General features: G+C 42.8%; 1 protein-coding gene across 1 annotated transcript in view; it reads right to left on the reverse strand.

Moving 5' to 3' along the window:
- LOC128662519 (sphingomyelin phosphodiesterase 5) overlaps positions 1-27112 on the reverse strand; it is a 327077-nt gene that overhangs the window by 109191 nt on the left and 190774 nt on the right. The window contains exon 4 of the mRNA XM_053716299.1: positions 18225-18314. Within this exon, the coding sequence (XP_053572274.1) occupies positions 18225-18314 (90 nt within the window). The remainder of the gene's footprint in view (positions 1-18224; positions 18315-27112) is intronic.

Raw genomic sequence — 27112 nt, forward strand, 5'->3', positions numbered from 1 at the left:
GTAAAATTCTAGGAATTCTGAAAGAATGCCAGGAGAATTTATGAGAAGAACACCAAGAGATGTAAGTCTTCCAAACTCGATAATAAATTTTCCTAGATACAGATTTACGAGCCTGTAACATAGTATTAATCACTGAGTCAGAGAAACCTCTATGACTAAGTATCAAGCGTTCAATCTCCATACCTTCAAATTAAATAATTTGAGATCCTGATGGAAAAAAGGCCCTTGAGATAGAAGGTCTGGCCTTAACGGAAGTGTCCAAGGTTGGCAACTGGCCATCCGAACGAGATCCGCAAACCAAAACCTGTGAGGCCATGCTGGAGCCACCAGCAGTACAAGTGAGCGCTCCATTAGAATTTTGTTGATTACTTTCGGAAGAAGAACTAGAGGCGGAAAGATATAAGCAGGATGATAATTCCAAGGAATTGACAACGCATCAACTGCTTCCGCCTGAGGATCCCGGGATCTGGACAGATACCTGGGAAGTTTCTTGTTCAGATGAGAGGCCATCAGATCTATTTCTGGAAGACCCCAGATTCGAACAATCTGAAGAAAAACCTCTGGATGAAGAGACCATTCGCCCGGATGTAACGTCTGGCGACTGAGATAATCCGCTTCCCAATTGTCTACACCTGGGATGTGAACCGCAGAAATTAGACAGGAGCTGGATTCCGCCCATACAAGTATCCGAGATACTTCTTTCATAGCTTGAGGACTGTGAGTCCCACCTTGATGATTGACATATGCCACGGTCGTAACATTGTCTGTTTGAAAACAAATAAACGATTCTCTCTTCAGAAGAGGCCAAAATTGAAGAGCTCTGAAAATCGCACGGAGTTCCAAAATGTTGATTGGTAATCTCGCCTCCTGAGATTCCCAAACCCCTTGCGCTGTCAGAGATCCCCATACAGCTCCCCAACCTGATAGACTCCCATCTGTTGAGATCACAGTCCAGGTTGGACGAACAAAAGAGGCCCCTTGAATTAAACGATGGTGATCCATCCACCAAGTTAGAGATGATCGAACATTGGGATTTAAGGATATTATTTGTGATATCCTTGTATAATCCCTGCACCACTGGTTCAGCATACAAAGTTGGAGTGGTCTCGTGTGAAAACGAGCAAAAGGGATCGCGTCCGATGCAGCAGTCATGAGACCTAAAATCTCCATGCATAATGCCACCGAAGGGAACGATAGAGACTGAAGGTTTCGAGAGGCTGAAACCAATTTCAGACGTCTCTTTTCTGTCAGAGACAAAGTCATGGACACTGAATCTATTTGGAAACCTAAAAAGGTTACCCTTGTCTGAGGAATCAAGGAACTCTTTGGCAAATTGATCCTCCAACCATGACTTTGAAGAAACAACACAAGTTGATTCGTATGAGATTCTGCAGAATGTGAAGACTGAGCAAGTACCAAGATATCGTCCAAATAAGGAAATACCGCAATACCCTATTCTCTGATTACAGAGAGAAGGGCACCGAGAACCTTCGAAAAGATCCTTGGTGCTGTTGCTAGACCAAATGGAAGAGCAATAAACTGGTAATGCTTGTCTAGAAAAGAGAATCTCAGAAACTGATAGTGATCTGGATGAATTGGAATATGCAGGTATGCATCCTGTAAGTCTATTGTAGACATATAATGCCCTTGCTGAACAAAAAAGGCAGAATAGTTCTTATAGTCACCATTTTGAATGTTGGTATCCTTACATAACGATTCAATATCTTTAGGTCCAGAACTGGTCTGAAAGAATTCTCTTTCTTTGGTACGATGAACAGATTCAAATAAAACCCCAGACCTTGTTCCAGAACTGGGACTGGTATAATTACCCCAGCTAACTCTAGGTCTGAAACACATTTCAGAAACGCCTGAGCCTTCACTGGATTGACTGGAATGCGTGAGAGAAAGAATCTTCTCACAGGCGGTCTCACTTTGAAACCTATTCTGTACCCTTGTGAACCGAATTGATCCAAACCTCTTTGAAAAATCGTAACCTGTCCCCTACCAGCTGCGCTGGAATGAGGGCCGCACCTTCATGCGGATTTAGGAGCTGGTTTTGACTTTCTAGAAGGCTTGGATTTATTCCAGACTGGATTAGGTTTCCAACCGGAAACTGTTCCTTTAGGGGAAGGATCGGGCTTCTGCTCCTTATTCTGACGAAAGGAACGAAAACGATTAGCAGCCCTGTAATTACCTTTAGATTTTTTTTTGCCCTGAGGCAAAAAGGCACCCTTCCCTCCAGTAACAGTTGAAATTATAGAATCCAACTGAGAACCAAACAACTTATTACCTTGGAAAGAGAGAGAGAGCAAGGTTGACTTAGAAGTCATATCTACATTCCAGGATTTAAGCCATAAAGCTTGTCTAGCTAAAATAGCTAAAGACATATACCGGACATCAACTCTAATGATATCAAAAATGGCATCACAAACAAAGTTATTAGCGTGTTGAAGAAGTTTAACAATGCTATATGTATTATGATCTGTCACTTGTTGCGCTAAAGCCTCCAACCAGAAAGTTGAAGCTGCTGCAACATCAGCCAAAGAGATAACAGGTCTTAGAAGATTACCTGAACATAAATAAGCTTTTCTTAAAAAAGATTCAATTTTCCTATCTAAAGGATCTTTAAACGAAGTGCTATCTGCTGTAGGAATAGCAGTACGTTTGGCAAGAGTAGAGATAGCCCCATCGACTTTAGGGATTTTATCCCAAAACTCCAATCTATCAGATGGCACAGGGTACAATTTCTTAAACCTTGGAGAAGGAGTAAATGAAGTACCCAGACTATCCCATTCCCTAGCAATCACATCTGAGATAGCATCAGGAACTGGAAAAACTTCCGGAATTAACACATGAGGTTTATAAACCGAATTTAAACGTTTAGCAGTTTTAGTATCAAGAGGACTAGACTCCTCCATATCTAAAGCAATCAAAACTTCTTTAAGTAATGAACGAATAAACTCCATCTTAAATAAATATGAAGATTTATCAGTATCAATATCTGTAGTAGAATCTTCTGAACCGGAAAAAACCTCATCAGAAACAGATAAGTCAGATTGATGGCGGTCACCTAAAAATTCATCTGAAATGTGAGAAGTTTTGAAAGACCTTTTACGTTTACTGGAAGGAGGAATAACAGACAGAGCCTTCCTAATAGAATTAGAAACAAATTCTTTAATATTAACAGGAACATCCTGAACAATAGATGTTGAAGGAACAACAACAGGTAAAGGATTATTACTAATAGAAACACAATCTGCATTGGAAAGTTTATCATGACAGCTTTCACAAACTACAGCTGGAGGAACAGTTACCACAAGTTTACAACATATGCACTTAACTTTGGTAGAACCAGCATCAGGCAGCGTCTGTCCGTTAGTGGATTTAGATCCAGGGTCAGGGTGAGACATCTTGCAATATGTAATAGAAAAAACAACATATAAAGCAAAATTATCAAATTCCTTAAATGACAGTTTCAGGAATGGGAAAGAATGCAAAAAAATAAGCTTCTAGAACCAGAAGCAAAGAAAAAAAAAAAAAGACGCCCACATTTTTTTAGGCGCAAAAAAATGTCTGAATACGCATGCGTAACAGAATACAACTTCCGGCGTAAATTACGTCACCGGAAATGCCAAAAAAATTTTAGCGCCAAAAAAGTTCCCGCCAAAAATGACGTAGTAAAAAGAAACATTTTCTGCCCCCGCGAGCCTAACAGCATGCAGGAAAAAATGATCAAATGAAATTTTTCAAGGTAAGAAAAAATAATTAAATGCATTATCCCAATAATGAAACTGACAGTCTGTATTTAAAAAGGAATACTGATTATCCTGAATCAAGGCAAATATAAGTTTATAGACATATATTTAGAACTTTACATATAAAGTGCCCAACCATAGCGCAGAGTGTCACAAAGAATAAGATTTACTTACCCCAGGACACTCCTCTACATATAGCAGATAGCCAAACCAGTACTGAAACGAGAATCAGTAGAGGTAATGGTATATAAGAGTATATCGTCGATCTGAAAAGGGAGGTAGGAGAAGAAATCTCTACGACCGATAACAGAGAACCTATGAAATAGATCCCCTAGAGGTAGACCATTGTATTCAAATAGGCAATACTCTCTTCACGTCTCTCTGACATTCGCTGCACTTTGAGAGGAAAACCGGGCTTCAACCTGTTGCGAAGCGCATATCAACGAAGAATCTTAAGCACAAACTTACTTCACCACCTCCATGGGAGGCAAAGTTTGTAAAACTGAATTGTGGGTGTGGTGGGGGGTGTATTTATAGGCATTTTAAGGTTTGGGAAACTTTGCCCCTCCTGGTAGGAATGTATATCCCATACGTCACTAGCTCATGGACTCTTGCCAATTACATGAAAGAAACAATGTTTTTAATTTCAAATGGACCTTGGTGTCCTTCACTAAGGTCTGTACTTTGGAAAATGTCCGCCACAGCCTTTGTCTGTGCTATCCTTGCACATATACAGTATTATTAACCCCTGTACCCAGCACACATATACAGTATTATTAACCCCTGTACCCAGCACACATATACAGTATTATTAACCCCTGTACCCAGCACACATACAGTATTATTAACCCCTGTACCCAGCACACATATACAGTATTATTAACCCCTGTACCCAGCACACATACAGTATTATTAACCCCTGTACCCAGCACACATATACAGTATTATTAACCCCTGTACCCAGTACATATATAAAGAATTATTACCACCCCTGTACCTAGCACAGATATACAGCATTATTACCACCCAGCCCTGCACCCACCACACATATACAGTATTATTACCCCCCGGCCCTGTACCCACCACACATATACAGTATTAACCCCTGTACCCAGTACATATATAAAGCATTATTATCACCCCTTTACCCAGCACACATATACAGTATTAACCCCTGTACCCAGTACATATATAAAGCATTATTATCACCCCTGTACCCAGCACACATATACAGCATTATTACCCCCCCCCCACTGTACCCAGCACACATATACAGTATTAACCCCTGTACCCAGTACATATATAAAGCATTATTATCACCCCTTTACCCAGCACACATATACAGCATTATTACCCCCCAGCCCTGCACCCAGCACACATATACAGTATTATTACCCCCCAGCCCTGCACCCAGCACACATATACAGTATTATTACCCCCCGGCCCTGTACCCAGCACACATATACAGTATTATTACCACCCAGCCCTGCACCCACCACACATATACAGTATTATTACCCCCCGGCCCTGTACCCAGCACACATATACAGCATTATTACCCCCCCCCCACTGTACCCAGCACACATATACAGTATTATTACCCCCCCGGCCCTGTACCCAGCACACATATACAGCATTATTATATTACCCCCCCCCCCCCACTGTACCCAGCACACATATACAGTATTAACCCCTGCACCCAGCACACATATACAGTATTATTACCCCCCGGCCCTGTACCCAGCACACATATACAGTATTATTACCACCCAGCCCTGCACCCACCACACATATACAGTATTATTACCCCCCGGCCCTGTACCCAGCACACATATACAGCATTATTACCCCCCCCCCACTGTACCCAGCACACATATACAGTATTATTACCCCCCGGCCCTGTACCCAGCACACATATACAGCATTATTATATTACCCCCCCCCCCCCCACTGTACCCAGCACACATATACAGTATTAACCCCTGCACCCAGCACACATATACAGTATTATTACCCCCCCGGCCCTGTACCCAGCACACATATACAGTATTATTAACCCCTGTACCCAGTACATATATAAAGAATTATTACCACCCCTGTACCTAGCACAGATATACAGCATTATTACCACCCAGCCCTGCACCCACCACACATATACAGTATTATTACCCCCCGGCCCTGTACCCAGCACACATATACAGCATTATTACCCCCCCCCCCCACTGTACCCAGCACACATATACAGTATTAACCCCTGTACCCAGTACATATATAAAGCATTATTATCACCCCTTTACCCAGCACACATATACAGCATTATTACCCCCCAGCCCTGCACCCAGCACACATATACAGTATTATTACCCCCCGGCCCTGTACCCAGCACACATATACAGTATTATTACCCCCCGGCCCTGTACCCAGCACACATATACAGTATTATTAACCCCTGTACCCAGTACATATATAAAGCATTATTATCACCCCTTTACCCAGCACACATATACAGCATTATTACCCCCCAGCCCTGCACCCAGCACACATATACAGTATTATTACCCCCCGGCCCTGTACCCAGCACACATATACAGCATTATTACCCCCCCCCACTGTACCCAGCACACATATACAGTATTAACCCCTGTACCCAGTACATATATAAAGCATTATTATCACCCCTTTACCCAGCACACATATACAGCATTATTACCCCCCAGCCCTGCACCCAGCACACATATACAGTATTATTACCCCCCGGCCCTGTACCCAGCACACATATACAGTATTATTACCCCCCGGCCCTGTACCCAGCACACATATACAGTATTATTAACCCCTGTACCCAGTACATATATAAAGAATTATTACCACCCCTGTACCTAGCACAGATATACAGCATTATTACCACCCAGCCCTGCACCCACCACACATATACAGTATTATTACCCCCCGGCCCTGTACCCAGCACACATATACAGCATTATTACCCCCCCCCCCACTGTACCCAGCACACATATACAGTATTAACCCCTGTACCCAGTACATATATAAAGCATTATTATCACCCCTTTACCCAGCACACATATACAGCATTATTACCCCCCAGCCCTGCACCCAGCACACATATACAGTATTATTACCCCCCGGCCCTGTACCCAGCACACATATACAGTATTATTACCCCCCGGCCCTGTACCCAGCACACATATACAGCATTATTACCCCCTGTACCCAGCACACATATACAGCATTATTACCCACCCCCACTGTACCCAGCACACATATATAGTATTATTACCCCCCCGGCCCTGCACCCAGCACACATATACAGCATTATTACCCCCCCCCCCCGGGGTGCCCAGCACACACATACAGTATTATTACCCCCCCCTGCACCCAGCACACATATACAGCATTATTACCCCCCCCCCGGGGTGCCCAGCACACACATACAGTATTATTACCCCCCAGGCCCTGCACCCAGCACACATATACAGCATTATTACCCCCCCCACTGTACCCAGCACACATATACAGTATTATTACCCCCCCGGCCCTGCACCCAGCACACATATACAGCATTATTACCCCACGGCCCTGCACCCAGCACACATATACAGCATTATTACCCCCCACTGTACCCAGCACACATATACAGCATTATTACCCCCCCACTGTACCCAGCACACATATACAGTATTATTACCCCCCGGCCCTGCACCCAGCACACATATACAGCATTATTAAACCCCCCCCCCCCCACTGTACCCAGCACACATACAGTATTATTAACCCCTGTACCCAGTACATATATAAAGCATTATTACCACCCCTGTACCCAGTACACATATACAGCATTATTACCCCCCCACTGTACCCAGCACACATATACAGGGATAGGCAAAGTGTCCGTACACTGACACTGATGTCCGTGACTAGCCCTTACAGTGTCCGCCACAACCTTAGTATATCTTTTCTTTCTGATTAAATAATAGGAATATAAAAAAATATGTAGTGTGAATAAAGTTAGTGGCTTGTCAAGAAACTGCTAGTGATATTGGGTGAAAAGTTATGGAATAAATAAAGCCTGAGTGAAATACTGGATGTGTATCTGCATCTGTATAATAACACCCAGCTCTATACAAAGACACAGTAGTGACACTGGCACATGCGTATAGCCATACAAGGGCTGGTTATAGGTTGAGTGGTATCTACATCAGTATAACACCCAGCACTATATAATGACACAGCAGTGACACAGGTATATGGGTATAGCCAGAGGAGGGCTGGTTATAGGGTCAGTGGTATCTGCATCAGTATAATAACACCCAGCACTATATAATGACACAGTAGTGACACTGGCACATGGGTATAGCCAGAGGAGGACTGGTTATAGGGTCAGTGGTATCTGCATCAGTATAATAACACCCAGCGCTATATAATGACACAGTAGTGACACTGGCACATGGGTATAGCCAGAGGAGGGCTGGTTATAGGGTCAGTAGTATCTGCATCAGTATAATAACACCCAGTGCTATATAATGACACAGTAGTGACACTGGCTCATGGGTATAGCCAGACAAGGGCTGGTTATAGGGTCAGTGGTATCTGCATCAGTATAATAACACCCAGCACTATATAATGACACAGTAGTGACACTGGCACATGGGTATAGCCATACAAGGGCTGGTTATAGGGTCAGTGGTATCTGCATCAGTATAATAACACCCAGCACTATATAATGACACAGTAGTGACACTGGCACATGGGTATAGCCAGAGGAGGGCTGGTTATAGGGTCAGTAGTATCTGCATCAGTATAATAACACCCAGCACTATATAATGACACAGTAGTGACACTGGCACATGGGTATAGCCAGAGGAGGGCTGGTTATAGATTAAGTGGTATCTGCATCAGTATAATAACACCCAGCACTATATAATGACACAGTAGTGACACTGGCACATGGGTATAGCCAGAGGAGGGCTGGTTATAGGGTCAGTGGTCTCTGCATCAGTATAATAACACCCAGCTCTATATAATGACACAGTAGTGACACTGGCACATGGGTATAGCCAGAGGAGGGCTGGTTATAGGGTCAGTAGTATCTGCATCAGTATAATAACACCCAGCACTATACAAAGACACAGTAGTGACACTGACACATGGGTATAGCCAGACAAGGGCTGGTTATAGGGTCAGTGGTATCTGCATCAGTATAATAACACCCAGCACTATATAATGACACAGTAGTGACACTGGCACATGGGTATAGCCAGACGAGGGCTGGTTATAGGATCAGTGGTATCTGCATCAGTATAATAACACCCAGCACTATATAAAGACACAGTAGTGACACTGGCACATGGGTATAGCCAGAGGAGGGCTGGTTATAGATCAGTGGTATCTGCATCAGTATAATAACACCCAGCACTATATAATGACACAGTAGTGACACTGGCACATGGGTATAGCCAGACAAGGGCTGGTTATAGGGTCAGTGGTATCTGCATCAGTATAATAACACCCAGCACTATATAATGACACAGTAGTGACACTGGCACATGGGTATAGCCAGACAAGGGCTGGTTATAGGGTCAGTGGTATCTGCATCAGTATAATAACACCCAGCACTATATAATGACACAGTAGTGACACTGGCACATGGGTATAGCCAGAGGAGGGCTGGTTATAGGATCAGTGGTATCTGCATCAGTATAATAACACCCAGCTCTATATAATGACACAGTAGTGACACTGGCACATGGGTATAGCCAGAGGAGGGCTGGTTATAGAATCAGTGGTATCTACATCAGTATAATAACACCCAGCACTATATAATGACACAGTAGTGACACTGGCACATGGGTATAGCCAGAGGAGGGCTGGTTATAGAATCAGTGGTATCTGCATCAGTATAACACCCAGCGCTATATAATGACACAGTAGTGACACTGGCACATGGGTATAGCCAGAGGAGGGCTGGTTATAGGATCAGTGGTATCTGCATCAGTATAATAACACCCAGCACTATATAATGACACAGTAGTGACACTGGCACATGGGTATAGCCAGAGGAGGGCTGGTTATAGGATCAGTGGTATCTGCATCAGTATAATAACACCCAGCACTATATAATGACACAGTAGTGACACTGGCACATGGGTATAGCCAGAGGAGGGCTGGTTATAGGATCAGTGGTATCTGCATCAGTATAAACACCCAGCACTATATAATGACACAGTAGTGACACTGGCACATGGGTATAGCCAGAGGAGGGCTGGTTATAGGGTCAGTGGTATCTGCATCAGTATAACACCCAGCGCTATATAATGACACAGTAGTGACACTGGCACATGGGTATAGCCATACAAGGGCAGGTTATAGGGTCAGTGGTATCTGCATCAGTATAATAACACCCAGCACTATATAATGACACAGTAGTGACACTGGCACATGGGTATAGCCAGACAAGGGCTGGTTATAGGGTCAGTGGTATCTGCATCAGTATAATAACACCCAGCACTATATAATGACACAGTAGTGACACTGGACACATGGGTATAGCCAGAGGAGGGCTGGTTATAGGGTCAGTGGTATCTGCATCAGTATAATAACACCCAGCACTATATAATGACACAGTAGTGACACTGGCACATGGGTATAGCCAGACAAGGGCTGGTTATAGGGTCAGTGGTATCTGCATCAGTATAATAACACCCAGCACTATATAATGACACAGTAGTGACACTGGCACATGGGTATAGCCAGAGGAGGGCTGGTTATAGGATCAGTGGTATCTGCATCAGTATAATAACACCCAGCACTATATAATGACACAGTAGTGACACTGGCACATGGGTATAGCCAGAGGAGGGCTGGTTATAGGGTCAGTGGTATCTGCATCAGTATAATAACACCCAGCACTATATAATGATACAGTAGTGACACTGGCACATGGGTATAGCCAGAGGAGGGCTGGTTATAGGATCAGTGGTATCTGCATCAGTATAATAACACCAAGCACTATATAATGACACAGTAGTGACACTGGCACATGGGTATAGCCAGAGGAGGGCTGGTTATAGGATCAGTGGTATCTGCATCAGTATAATAACACCCAGCACTATATAATGACACAGTAGTGACACTGGCACATGGGTATAGCTAGAGGAGGGCTGGTTATAGGATCAGTGGTATCTGCATCAGTATAATAACACCCAGCACTATATAATGACACAGTAGTGACACTGGCACATGCGTATAGCAAGAGGAGGGCTGGTTATAGAATCAGTGGTATCTGCATCAGTATAATAACACCCAGCACTATATAATGACACAGTAGTGACACTGGCACATGCGTATAGCAAGAGGAGGGCTGGTTATAGGATCAGTGGTATCTGCATCAGTATAATAACACCCAGCACTATACAAAGATACAGTAGTGACACTGACTCATGCGTATAGCCAGAGGAGGGCTGGTTATAGGGTCAGTGGTATCTGCATCAGTATAATAACACCCAGCACTATATAATGACACAGTAGTGACACTGGCACATGGGTATAACCAGACAAGGGATGGTTATAGGATCAGTGGTATCTGCATCAGTATAATAACACCCAGCTCTATATAATGACACAGTAGAGACACTGGCATATGGGTATAGCCAGAGGAGGGCTGGTTATAGGGTCAGTAGTATCTGCATCAGTATAATAACACCCAGCGCTATATAATGACACAGTAGTGACACTGGCACATGGGTATAGCCAGAGGAGGGCTGGTTATAGGGTCAGTGGTATCTGCATCAGTATAATAACACCCAGCACTATATAATGACACAGTAGTGACACTGGCACATGGGTATAGTCAGAGGAGGGCCGGTTATAGGATCAGTGGTATCTGCATCAGTATAATAACACCCAGCGCTATATAATGACACAGTAGTGACACTGGCACATGGGTATAGCCAGAGGAGGGCTGGTTATAGGATCAGTGGTATCTGCATCAGTATAATAACACCCAGCACTATATAATGACACAGTAGTGACACTGGCACATGGGTATAGCCAGAGGAGGGCTGGTTATAGGGTCAGTGGTATCTGCATCAGTATAATAACACCCAGCACTATATAATGACACAGTAGTGACACTGGCACATGGGTATAGCCATACAAGGGCTGGTTATAGGGTCAGTGGTATCTGCATCAGTATAATAACACCCAGCACTATATAATGACAAAGTAGTGACACTGGCACATGTGTATAGCCAGAGGAGGGCTGGTTATAGGGTCAGTGGTACCTACATCAGTATAATAACACCCAGCACTATATAATGACACAGTAGTGACACTGGCACATGGGTATAGCCAGAGGAGGGCTGGTTATAGGGTCAGTGGTACCTACATCAGTATAATAACACCCAGCAATATATAATGACACAGTAGTGACACTGGCACATGAGTATAGCCAGAGGAGGGCTGGTTATAGGATCAGTGGTATCTGCATCAGTATAATAACACCCAGCACTATATAATGACACAGTAGTGACACTGGCTCATGGGTATAGCCAGACAAGGGCTGGTTATAGGGTCAGTAGTATCTGCATCAGTATAATAACACCCAGCACTATATAATGACACAGTAAGTGACACTGGCACATGGGTATAGCCAGAGGAGGGCTGGTTATAGGATCAGTGATATCTGCATCAGTATAATAACACCCAGTGCTATATAATGACACAGTAGTGACACTGGCACATGGGTATAGCCAGAGGAGGGCTGGTTATAGGATCAGTGGTATCTGCATCAGTATAATAACACCAAGCACTATATAATGACACAGTAGTGACACTGGCACATGAGTATAGCCAGAGGAGGGCTGGTTATAGGGTCAGTGGTATCTGCATCAGTATAATAACACCCAGCACTATATAATAACACAGTAGTGACACTGGCACATGGGTATAACCAGAGGAGGGCTGGTTATAGGGTCAGTGGTATCTGCATCAGTATAATAACACCCAGCACTATATAATGACACAGTAGTGACACTGGCACATGGGTATAGCCAGAGGAGGGCTGGTTATAGGGTCAGTAGTATCTGCATCAGTATAATAACACCCAGTGCTATATAATGACACAGTAGTGACACTGGCACATGGGTATAGCCAGAGGAGGACTGGTTATAGGGTCAGTGGTATCTGCATCAGTATAATAACACCCAGCACTATATAATGACACAGTAGTGACACTGGCACATGGGTATAGCCAGAGGAGGGCTGGTTATAGGGTCAGTGGTATCTGCATCAGTATAATAACACCCAGCACTATATAATGACACAGTAGTGACACTGGCACATGGGTATAGCCAGAGGAGGGCTGGTTATAGGGTCAGTGGTATCTGCATCTGTATAATAACACCCAGCTCTATATAATGACACAGTAGTGACACTGGGACATGGGTATAGCCAGAGGAGGGCTGGTTATAGGGTCAGTGGTATCTGCATCAGTATAATAACACCCAGCACTATATAATGACACAGTAGTGACACTGGCACATGGGTATAGCCAGAGGAGGGCTGGTTATAGAATCAGTGGTATCTGCATCAGTATAATAACACCCAGCACTATAAAACAATGTTTTTAATTTCAAATGGACCTTGGTGTCCTTCACTAAGGTCTGTACTTTGGAAAATGTCCGGCACAGCCTTTGTCTGTGCTATCCTTGCACACATACAGTATTATTAACCCCTGTACCCAGCACACATATACAGTATTATTAACCCCTGTACCCAGCACACATATACAGTATTATTAACCCCTGTACCCAGCACACATATACAGTATTATTAACCCCTGTACCCAGCACACATACAGTATTATTAACCCCTGTACCCAGCACACATACAGTATTATTAACCCCTGTACCCAGCACACATATACAGTATTATTAACCCCTGTACCCAGCACACATACAGTATTATTAACCCCTGTACCCAGCACACATACAGTATTATTAACCCCTGTACCCAGCACACATATACAGTATTATTAACCCCTGTACCCAGCACACATATACAGTATTATTAACCCCTGTACCCAGCACACATACAGTATTATTAACCCCTGTACCCAGCACACATACAGTATTATTAACCCCTGTACCCAGCACACATATACAGTATTATTACCCCCCGGCCCTGTACCCAGCACACATATACAGTATTATTACCCCCCGGCCCTGTACCCAGCACACATACAGTATTATTAACCCCTGCACCCAGCACACATATACAGTATTATTACCCCCCGGCCCTGTACCCAGCACACATATACAGTATTATTAACCCCTGTACCCAGTACATATATAAAGCATTATTATCACCCCTTTACCCAGCACACATATACAGCATTATTACCCCCCAGCCCTGCACCCAGCACACATATACAGTATTATTACCCCCCGGCCCTGTACCCAGCACACATATACAGTATTATTACCCCCCGGCCCTGTACCCAGCACACATATACAGTATTATTGACCCTGTACCCAGTACATATATAAAGCATTATTACCACCCATGTACCTAGCACACATCTACAGCATTATTACCCCCCAGCCCTGCACCCAGCACACATATACAGTATTATTACCCCCCGGCCCTGTACCCAGCACACATATACAGTATTATTACCCCCCGGCCCTGTACCCAGCACACATATACAGTATTATTACCCCCCGGCCCTGTACCCAGCACACATATACAGTATTATTGACCCTGTACCCAGTACATATATAAAGCATTGTTACAAAATGCTGTTTGTAACTGGCCCTTTAAATGGAAAATTGCCCTGCTTCCCTGGATTTTGGAGAAGCCTATTTGCCAGCCTCCTTCCACATGACTATGGCCCCTGGAAGATTGTGCCCCTGAGGACATATTGACTTTTGTTGGGTGTGTGTGGCCCTTTAAGAACCGTCTGGGGACATATTGTGACTTTGGTGAACAATGCCCCTTTAAGACTATGTCCCCAGACCTGTGAAATGACTTGTCCCTGGCTTTCTCCCACTTGGTTCAGTTTCATTGTGTGCCATTAAGAGTTAAATTTTGTTCAGCTTCAAGAAGCATTCTAAATACAAGTTTGCTGGGATTAGCTCTAATTAAGTTTAGTGATAAAACATTCCCATTGTCTAATCAGACTTCTAGTAGTGATAAGGTGGACTGCATTGTTTTATTGTGTGTAAAATGTTATCTGCTGAAGTAATGTTGTGGCCTGTCAAAGGGAGTGTCTCTCTATCTAATATCAAATGTGTGATGGGGGATTTTATGCCTCCCCCTGAGAGTGTCCTGTTTGCATGTAACCTCAATAAAAAGCAGGCTGTGTGCTCCAGCACATCTGAGACCTATGTTGACCCTCTAACTTGAAGCTTTGACTCATGTTTGTAGGATACAGCTTATAATCACTACAGGGATTGCTATGCTCTTCATACTCCCTTAGCTACAGGGATTGCTACAGAAGGAAGAGGTTCACCTACTGGAGCCTGGTCATAGGTCCAGGGCGCAGAGCAGACGGCGAGATACCAGCCCAGCAGCGGTGGTTCATAGAGTCGGCATTACTTATGGTGGCTACGCAGCAGTTATAGAGTCTACGGTGCTGCTGCTCCTTTGGTGAGCGCTAGGAGCATCCTTTTCTACGGTCCAACTTCCAGCCAGCCTGGAGGCAACCGTAACAAGCATTATTACCACCCATGTACCTAGCACACATATACAGCATTATTACCCCCCAGCCCTGCACCCAGCACACATATACAGTATTATTACCCCCCGGCCCAGTACCCAGCACACATATACAGTATTATTGACCCCTGTACCCAGTACATATATAAAGCATTATTACCACCCATGTACCTAGCACACATATACAGCATTATTACACCTCGGCCCTGCACCCAGCACACATATACAGTATTATTACCCCCCGGCCCTGTACCCAGCACACATATACAGTATTATTGACCCCTGTACCCAGCACATATATAAAGCATTATTACCACCCCTGTACCCAGTACATATATAAAGCATTATTACCACCTCTGTACCTAGCACACATAGAGTGTTATTGACCCCTGCACCCAGCACACATATACAGCATTATTACCCCCCCCCACTGTACCCAGCACACATATACAGCATTATTACCCCCCCCCACTGTACCCAGCACACATATAAAGCATTATTACCACCCCTGTACCCAGCACACATATACAGTATTATTACCCTCCGGCCCTGCACCCAGCACACATATACAGCATTATTACCCCCCCCCCCCACTGTACCCAGCACACATATACAGTATTAACCCCTGTACCCAGTACATATATAAAGCATTATTATCACCCCTTTACCCAGCACACATATACAGCATTATTACCCCCCAGCCCTGCACCCAGCACACATATACAGTATTATTACCCCCCGGCCCTGTACCCAGCACACATATACAGCATTATTACCCCCCCCCCCACTGTACCCAGCACACATATACAGTATTAACCCCTGTACCCAGTACATATATAAAGCATTATTATCACCCCTTTACCCAGCACACATATACAGCATTATTACCCCCCAGCCCTGCACCCAGCACACATATACAGTATTATTACCCCCCGGCCCTGTACCCAGCACACATATACAGTATTATTACCCCCCGGCCCTGTACCCAGCACACATATACAGTATTATTGACCCTGTACCCAGTACATATATAAAGCATTATTACCACCCATGTACCTAGCACACATATACAGCATTATTACCCCCCAGCCCTGCACCCAGCACACATATACAGTATTATTACCCCCCGGCCCTGTACCCAGCACACATATACAGTATTATTACCCCCCGGCCCTGTACCCAGCACACATATACAGTATTATTACCCCCCGGCCCTGTACCCAGCACACATATACAGTATTATTGACCCTGTACCCAGTACATATATAAAGCATTATTACCACCCATGTACCTAGCACACATATACAGCATTATTACCCCCCAGCCCTGCACCCAGCACACATATACAGTATTATTACCCCCCGGCCCTGTACCCAGCACACATATACAGTATTATTGACCCCTGTACCCAGTACATATATAAAGCATTATTACCACCCATGTACCTAGCACACATATACAGCATTATTACACCTCGGCCCTGCACCCAGCACACATATACAGTATTATTACCCCCCGGCCCTGTACCCAGCACACATATACAGTATTATTGACCCCTGTACCCAGCACATATATAAAGCATTATTACCACCCCTGTACCCAGTACATATATAAAGCATTATTACCACCTCTGTACCTAGCACACATAGAGTGTTATTGACCCCTGCACCCAGCACACATATACAGCATTATTACCCCCCCCACTGTACCCAGCACACATATACAGCATTATTATCCCCCACTGTACCCAGCACACATATAAAGCATTATTACCACCCCTGTACCCAGCACACATATACAGTATTATTACCCTCCGGCCCTGCACCCAGCACACATATACAGCATTATTACCCCCCCCCCCCACTGTACCCAGCACACATATACAGTATTATTAACCCCTGTACCCAGTACATATATAAAGCATTATTAACACCCCTGTACCCAGTACACATATACAGTATTATTACCCCCCACTGTACCCAGCACACATATAAAGCATTATTACCCCCCGGCCATGTACCCAGCACACATATACAGCATTATTACCCCCCGGCCCTGCATCCAGCACACAACACATATACAGCATTATTACCCCCCCACACACACTGTACCCAGCACACATATACAGCATTATTACCCCCCGGCCCTGCACCTAGCACACATACAGTATTATTACCCCCCCCCCCCCACTGTACCCAGCACACATATACAGTATTATTAGCCCCCGGCCCTGCACCCAACACACATATACAGTATTATTGATCCCTGTACCCAGTACATATATAAAGCATTATTACCACCCGGCCCTGCACCCAGCACACATATACAGCATTATTGACCCCTGTACCCAGTACATATATAAAGCATTATTACCACCCCTGTACCTAGCACACAGAGAGTGTTATTGACCCTTGTACCTAGCACACATATACAGCATTATTACTCCTCGGCCCTGCACCCAGCACACATATACAGCATTATTACTCGGCCCTGCACCCAGCACACATATACAGCATTATTACCCCCCGGCCCTGTACCCAGCACACATATACAGTATTATTGACCCCTGTACCCAGTACATATATAAAGCATTATTACCACCCCTGTACCTAGCACACATCTACAGTGTTATTGACCCTTGTACCTAGCACACATATACAGCATTATTACCCTCCCCCCCCCCCCACTGTACCCAGCACACATATACAACATTACTGTCACTGTGTTGCTCACCTACTGTACCCAGAACATCATGTCCCGCACTGTCTCTGCACGGGTCTTTGTAGATTGAAAATAAATTGTGTTTCTGTTCCAAACAGTCATCTGAAACAAGACGGTTGTTATAATGAGATAGATGCCTAAAGCGAAGGTCAGTACCTAACTACTACATTACAAATATTCCATATTTGGGGAGATCAGTTCAGTAGATATAGAGTAACATATACGCCATGAACGTCATCTAATGGAACAGCCAATATTTCTCTCTTGCATCTAATAGGTGTATTTTAATGTGATTTGACCCTTCCAGTGCTGAATTCTTTTATACTCCAGCGTTGTGCTGTTAATGATGTACACCAATAAGAGTAATTATTTCCTAAATATTTTATGGTCCCACATTTACTATCAGTTCACCTTTTGCATAACTGCTGTCACTTTGTACCATCTTACAGTTTATATAGAACATGATTAGGTCTAAAAATAATAACATTACACTTAAAGAGCCATTATAGTTTCATTTTAACACTAACATCTGAGGAAGTGAGCAGAGTCTGGGGGAAATATCAGATTAGAGGCACAGACGTGAAGAATTTTAACACTAACATCTGAGGAAGTGAGCAGAGTCTGGGGGAAATATCAGATTAGAGGCACAGACGTGAAGAATTTTAACACTAACATCTGAGGAAGTGAGCAGAGTCTGGGGGAAATATCAGATTAGAGGCACAGACGTGAAGTCAGGGCACAGTGCTTAGAAATTCAGGAGTGAGCCAAAGACCTAACTGTTTAGCTACAGTCTTATAGCAGCTCAAAGTGAGCAAAATAAATAAAGCTGAGGTTAGTGGTAATTATTTTACTTTTGTGAGTTGATATTAGAGAGAGAATAAATAACTTGCTGTTGCATTGGTAATGTTGTATGGATTTGTGTATACATATATTCTATAGCTTTTTGTCCATCCATATAAGGTTTAAAACTCTTCATGGCTAAAAGTTATCCTAAGGGTTAATTTGCATATTTAGTAATGGAAAAAGGACAAAGAAAATAAAGTAATCAACAACAAAACAGACATAAAACATAATTTATGTAAGAACTTACCTGATAAATTCATTTCTTTCAAATTGGCAAGAGTCCATGAGCTAGTGACGTATGGGATATACAATCCTACCAGGAGGGGCAAAGTTTCCAAAACCTCAAAATGCCTATAAATACACCTCCCAAACCCATAACTCAGTTTAACGAATAGCCAAGAAGTAGGGTGAAAAAGAATGGAGTAAAAAGCATCAACAAAGGAATTTGGAAATAATTGTGCTTTATACAAAAAATCATAACCACCACAAAAAAGGGTAGGCCTCATGGACTCTTGCCAATATTAAAGAAATGAATTTATCAGGTAAGTTCTTACATAAATTAGGTTTTCTTTCATATAATTGGCAAGAGTCCATGAGCTAGTTACGTATGGGATAGTAATACCAAAGATGTGGAACTCCACAGAAGAGTCACTAGAGAGGGAGGGATAAAATAATAACAGTAATTTTTTGCTGAAAAAAATTAATCCACAACCCAAAATATAAGTTTATTCTCATAATGAAAAAAGAAAAAAATTAAACATAAGCAGAGGAATCAAACTGAAACAGCTGCCTGAAGAACTTTTCTACCAAAAACTGCTTCAGAGGAAGCAAATACATCAAAATGTAAAGAAGACCAAGTTGCTGCTTTGCAAATCTGATCAACTGAAGCTTCATTCTTTAAAGCCCACAAAGTGGAGACTGATCTAGTAGAATGAGCTGTAACCAAGATGCCAAGGAAATAGCAGAAGCCTTCTAACCTTTCCTAGAACCAGAAAAGATAACAAATAGACTAGAAGTCTTCCTGAAATCTTTAGTAGCTTCAACATAATATTTAAAAGCTCTTACCACATCTAAAGAATGTAAGGATCTCTCCAAAGAATTCTTAGGATTAGGACACAAAGAAGGGACAACAATTTCTCTAATAATGTTGTTTGAATTCACAACCTTAGGTAGAAATTTAAATGAAGTCTGCGAAACTGCCTTATCCTGATGGAAAATCAGAAAAGGAGATTCACAAGAAAGAGCAGATAATTTGGAAACTCGTCTAGCAGAAGAGATGGCCAAAAGGAAAAACACTTTCCAAGAAAACAAAATTTATGCTTACCTGATAAATTTCTTTCTCTTGTGGTGTATCCAGTCCACGGGTTCATCCATCACTTGTGGGATATTCTCCTTCCCAACAGGAAGTTGCAAGAGGACACCAACAGCAGAGCTGTCTATATAGCTCCTCCCCTAACTGCCACTCCCAGTCATTCGACCGAAGACAAGCAAGAAAAAAGGAGAAACTATAGGGTGCAGTGGTGACTGTAGTTTAAAAATAAAAAACACCTGCCTTAAAGTGACAGGGCGGGCCGTGGACTAGATACACCACAAGAGAAAGAAATTTATCAGGTAAGCATAAATTTTGTTTTCTCTTGTAAGGTGTATCCAGTCCACGGGTTCATCCATTACTTGTGGGATACCAATACCAAAGCTTTAGGACACGGATGAAGGGAGGGTCAAGGCAGGAACTTAAACGGAAGGCACCACTGCCTGCAAGACCTTTCTCCCAAAAATAGCCTCTGAGGAAGCAAAAGTATCAAATTTGTAGAATTTAGAAAAAGTATGAAGCGAAGTCCAAGTCGCCGCCTTACAAATCTGTTCAACAGAGGCCTCATTTTTAAAAGACCATGTGGAAGCCACCGCTCTAGTGGAATGAGCTGTAATTCTTTCAGGAGGCTGCTGGCCAGCAGTCTCATAAGCTAAACGGATTATGCTTCTCAGCCAAAAAGAAAGAGAAGATGCCGAAGCCTTTAGGTCTCTCCTCTGTCCAGAGTAGACAAAAAACAATGCAGATGTTTGACGAAAATCCTTAGTAGCTTGTAAATAAAACTTTAAAGCACGAACCACGTCAAGATTGTGTAATAGACGTTCCTTCTTTGAAGAAGGATTAGGACACAGTGACGGAACAAAAATCTCCTGATTGATATTCTTATTAGATACCACATTAGGAAGAATGTGGAGTATGTATATAGAGGCGCTGGTCTTGAATCTCATGCGTATTGTGATACACACTGAAGAAAGAAACTTAACTTGTGATTTGCAGGAGTTAACAAAATAATGTGCAGTATACTCACTCTGAAAATTTCAGAGTTCAGCTTCTTCATGGAGATCTATATCCTGATTTTCCCATAATATACTTTAGTATCTGTGGACAATGGAAATTGTACTGCAGGTGATTGTATCTTTAAATTTATATAAAGTGCAGTATACTCACTCCGAGTAATTCGGAATCCGGCTCCTCAAAAGTGGTTGGTAACTTTGAAATACTTCCAAGAAAGGCAGCAGAAATACTTGTTATACCAAACAAATATTTATTAAAACAATATTAAAAAAGCTCTTATTTAGCTCTACGCGTTTCAATGACTGAATCGTCTTTTTCAAGAGCAGTAAAAAACAATTGGAAGTGCTGCCTTCGGAGTATTACAGGTGTATTTATACAGGTAATTAAATGTTCCTGTTCCGGTGATAAACACCGGAATAGGACTCACAAATGAAACATTTTCTTTTTTATTTTATCCCCATCCGATTGTACTTTTGAGAGTAATGCATTTTTTTGGGTATGCTTAAGCTATTTCGCTCAAAATCTCAATAATTTGCCAAATCTGATCGGTATAAACAAACTGAAAGTTGTTGGACCAATCACAATGAAGTAATGTGGAAGTTCCCTTTCGAGTCCCGATTCTGTACAGTTCCATTTCAGGTCCGCCAAAGGATGCGTCGACACGTGTTCCAATTAGACCAATCGGATAGCGAGCGTTGTTCCAGATACTTTCTTTATGAAAAACTGTGTGTCCGGACAGTTCTGTATCACATGTCCCAAATTAGCCAATCTCTTTGTGAGCGATGTTTTCGCCATATTTCCATGATAGCCGATGCTGTGAATTTTCTCTAAGGGGTATGTAATAGAGAGTGTAGATCACTATGGGTCATGTATTCCCAATATAGAAACGATTACAATAAAACCACTTCTTTTGACAAAAATGTAATATCTTAGAGTAAGTCACCTAACATAGTTAGAATTAAAATAAATTAATAACTAAAACTAACTTAAATAAAATGTGATTTTAACTATATTTAATATTATATCTTAAAAATAATAAACTAATTATAGAATTCTATATAAGAATTTGATTAGGTCTCCTTTATACAAATGTGACAAGGATTTAAACATTTGACATTTTGATAACATTTTCCTTTCTACATCAAATAAAATTTCTATCCATAAAACATTTAATCGGTGGTTAAATTCAAATGGAATTTATGTATATACAAGATGAATAAATTAGATACAAATATTGATATAAACAAAATTAAATAAAATAAAATAAAATGAAATAAAAAAATAAAAAATGCAGATGTATAATCTCTCTATACTGAATTAGATGAACGCTGCCACTCTAATGTCCTTTTTTAAACCATAATGTCCATATGTTTTTAGGGTTTTTAATGTGTGTATCCACCATAGTTCTCTTTTGTTAAGTTCTTTTTCTATCTCACCCCCTCTCCAATGTAATGAAACTTTTTCTATACCAATCCATGATGGATGTTTTTTGTCATATAATGGGCAATTGTTATAATGTAAGGGGACACCATGATCTTCTTTCTCCTTTCAAATTTTATTAAGATGCTCTAATATACGTGTTTTGGTACGCAAAACTACCTTATCTGCATGGAAGATCAGATAAGGGGAATCACACTGTAAGGCAGATAACTCTAAAACTCTTCGAGCCGAAGAGATAGCTACCAAAAACAGAACTTTCCAAGATAAAAGCTTGATATCTATGGAATGCAGAGGTTCAAACGGAACCCCTTGAAAAAAATTTAAACTCCATGGCGGAGCAACAGGTTTAAACACAGGCTTGATTCTAACTAAAGCCTGACAAAATGCCTGAACGTCTGGAACATCTGCCAGACGCTTGTGCAGAAGAATAGACAGAGCAGAAATCTGTCCCTTTAAGGAACTAGCTGACAATCCCTTCTCCAATCCTTCTTGGAGAAAGGATAATATCCTAGGAATCCTGACTTTACTCCATCAGTAACCCTTGGATTCACACCAATGAATATATTTACACCATATCTTATGATAGATTTTCCTGGTGACAGGCTTTCGAGCCTGAATTAAGGCATCAATGACCGACTCGGAGAAACCACGTTTTGATAAAATCAAGCATTCAATCTCCAAGCAGTCAGCCGCAGAGAAATTAGATTTGGATGTTTGAATGGACCTTGGAGTAGAAGGTCCTGCCTCAACGGCAGAGTCCATGGTGGAAGGGATGACATGTCCACCAGATCTGCATACCAAGTCCTGCGTGGCCATCAAAATCACCGAAGCTCTCTTCTGCTTGATCTTGGAAATCAGACGAGGGAGGAGAGGAAATGGTGGAAACACATAAGCCAGACCGAAGGACCAGGGCACTGCTAGATCATCTATCAGCGCTGCCTGGGGATCCCTTGACCTGGACCCGTAACAAGGAAGCTTGGCGTTCTGACGAGACGCCATCAGATCCAGTTCTGGTTTGCCCCATAGTTGAATCAGCTGGGCAAATACCTCCAGATGGAGCTCCCACTCCCCCGGATGAAAAGTCTGCCGACTTAGAAAATCCGCCTCCCAGTTCTCTACTCCTGGGATATGGATAGCTGAGAGATGGCAAGAGTGAATCTCTGCCCATAGAAATATCTTTGAAACCTCCAACATTGACAGAGGGCTTCTTGTTCCCCCCTGATGGTTGATATAGGCTACCAGAAAAATTTTCATTTCTACTGAATCTATCAGTGTTCCTAGGAAGGAAACTCTTGTGAGAGGGGAGAGAGAACTCTTTTCTTCGTTCACCTTCAACCCGTGAGACCTCTGAAAGGCCAGAACAATGTCCGTATGGGACTTGGCGATTTGAAAAGTCGACGACTGTATCAGAATGTCATCTAGGTAAGGAGCCACCGCTATACCCCGTGGCCTTAGAACAGCCAGTAGGGACCCTAGAACCTTCATAAAGATTCTTGGTGCCGTGGCTAACCCGAAGGGAAAAGCCACCAACTGGTAATGCCTGTCTAAGAAGGTGAACCTGAGGAACTGATGATGATTTCTGTGAATCGGAATGTGGAGATAAGCATCATTTAAGTCCACAGTAGTTACATATTGACCCTCCTGGATCATAGGGAGGATGGTTCGGATAGTCTCCATCTTGAAGGATGGGACCCTGAGAAATTGGTTTAGGATCTCTAGATCCAAGATTGGTCTGAAAGTTCCCTCTTTTTTGGGAACTATAAACAGATTTGAATAGAAGCCCTGCCCCTGTTCCTCCCTTGGAACTGGGTGGATCACTCCCATAACCAGTAGGTCTTGAACACAACGTAAGAATGACTCTCTCTTTATCTGGTTTACAGATAATTGTGAGAGATGAAATCTCCCCTTTGGAGATGAAACTTTGAAGTCCAGAAGATATCCCTGGGAAACAATCTCTAATGCCCAGGGATCCTGGATGTCTCTTGCCCAAGCCTGGGCGAAGAGAGAAAGTCTACCCCCTACTAGATCCGGTCCCGGATCGGGGGCTACTCCTTCATGCTGTCTTAGAGGTGGCAGCAGGTTTTTTTGGCCTGCTTCCCCTTGTTCCAAGCCTGGTTCGGTCTCCAGACTGGTTTGGACTGGGCGAAATTTCCCTCTTGTTTTGCATTAGAGGAAGCTGAAGCTGCGCTACTTTTGAAGTTTCGAAATGAACGAAAATTAATCTATTTGGTCCTTAATTTATTGGACCCATCCTGAGGAAGGGCATGACCTTTTCCTCCAGTAATATCAGAAATGATCTCCTTCAGGTCCGGCCCGAAAAGGGTCTGTCCTTTGAAGGGGATGTTAAGAAGCTTAGACTTTGAAGTAACGTCTGCTGACCAAGACTTAAGCCATAGCGCCCTGCGCGCCAGAATGGCAAAACCTGAATTCTTAGCCGTTAGTTTGGTTAGATGAAAAAGTGCGTCAGAAATAAAGGAATTAGCTAACTTGAGAGCTTTAATCCTGTCTAAAATATCATCTAACGGGGTCTCCACCTGTAGAGCCTCCTCAAGAGGCTCGAACCAAAAAGCCGCTGCAGCAGTAACTGGGGCAACGCATGCAAGAGGCTGGAGAATAAAACCTTGATGGATAAAATATTTCTTAAGGAGACCCTCCAATTTTTTATCCATAGGATCTAAGAAAGCACAACTGTTCTCGGCGGGGATAGTTGTACGCTTAGCTAGGGTAGAAACAGCACCCTCCACCTTAGGGACTGTCTGCCACGAGTCCCTTATAACGACATCTATGGGAAACATCTTTTTAAAAGCAGGAGGGGGAGAGAACGGAACACCTGCTCTATCCCATTCCTTAGTAATAATTTCCGAAAACCTCTTAGGGACTGGAAAGACATCAGTGTAAACAGGTACTGCAAAGTATTTGTCCATTTTACACAATTTCTCTGGAACCACAATGGGGTCACAGTCATCCAGAGTCGCTAAAACCTCCCTGAGCAATAAGCGGAGGTGTTCAAGCTTAAATTTAGAGGCTGTCATTTCAGAATCGGACTGAAGTAACGTCTTCCCTGAATCTGAAATCTCACCCTCAGATAGCAACTCCCTTGCCACGGCTTCGGAGCATTGTGAGGGTATATCGGACATAGCTACTAAAGCGTCAGAAAGCTCTGTATTTGTTCTAGCCCCAGAGCTGCCTCGCTTTCCCTGTAACCCTGGCAGTTTGGACAATACCTCTGTGAGGGTATTAGTCATAACTCCTGCCATGTCTTGTAAGGTAAACGCATTGGACGCGCTAGATGTACTTGGCGTCACTTGAGCGGGAGTTATAGGTTCTGACACGTGGGGAGAGCTAGATGGCATAACCTCCCTTTTGTCAGTCTGAGAAACCTCTGGTGATAAATCTTTAAATGCCATAATATGGTCTTTATAATTTATAGAAATTTCAGTACATTTGGTACACATTCTAAGAGGTGGCTCCACAATGGCTTCTAAACATATTGAACAAGGAGTTTCCTCTATGTCAGACATGTTTAACAGACTAGTAATGAGACAAGTAAGCTTGGAAAACACTTTAATAAATAAAGGTGAAACAGCAATTAAACAAAAACGGTACTGTGCCTTTAAGAGAAAAAAACTAACACAAACTGCAAAACAGTGTTAAAAAGTAGTAAACTCTTCGAAATTTTTACAGTGTGTATAAGGGACTAAAGCAGCATTGCACCCACTTGCAAATGGATGATTAACCCTTTAGGCACCAAACCGGATTTGAAAAACGTTAAAAACGTTAATAAACAGTTAAACACCTTGCCACAGCTCTGCTGTGGCTCCTACCTGCCCTCAAACACGATTTAGGGGAGAAATAAGCCCTCTATAGTGGTCCTCAGATGCTAGAGGACTCCTTTAGGGAAGCTGGATGTCTCAGTCTGAATAAAAACTGCGCATCTAGAGCGCGAAAAACTGAATTTATGCTTACCTGATAAATTACTTTCTCTTGCGGTGTATCCAGTCCACGGATTCATCCTTTACTTGTGGGATATTCTCATTCCCTACAGGAAGTAGCAAAGAGAGCACACAGCAAAGCTGTCCATATAGCTCTCCCTCTAGCTCCACCTCCCAGTCATTCGACCAAAGGTTAGGAAGAAAAAGGAGAAACCATAGGGTGCAGTGGTGACTGTAGTTGAAACAAATTTTTTTTTTACCTGACTTAAATGCCAGGGCGGGCCGTGGACTGGATACACCGCAAGAGAAAGTAATTTATCAGGTAAGCATAAATTCTGTTTTCTCTTGCAAGGTGTATCCAG

Source organism: Bombina bombina, chromosome 6 (genome assembly GCF_027579735.1).
Source record: "Bombina bombina isolate aBomBom1 chromosome 6, aBomBom1.pri, whole genome shotgun sequence".
Lineage (NCBI taxonomy): Eukaryota > Metazoa > Chordata > Amphibia > Anura > Bombinatoridae > Bombina > Bombina bombina.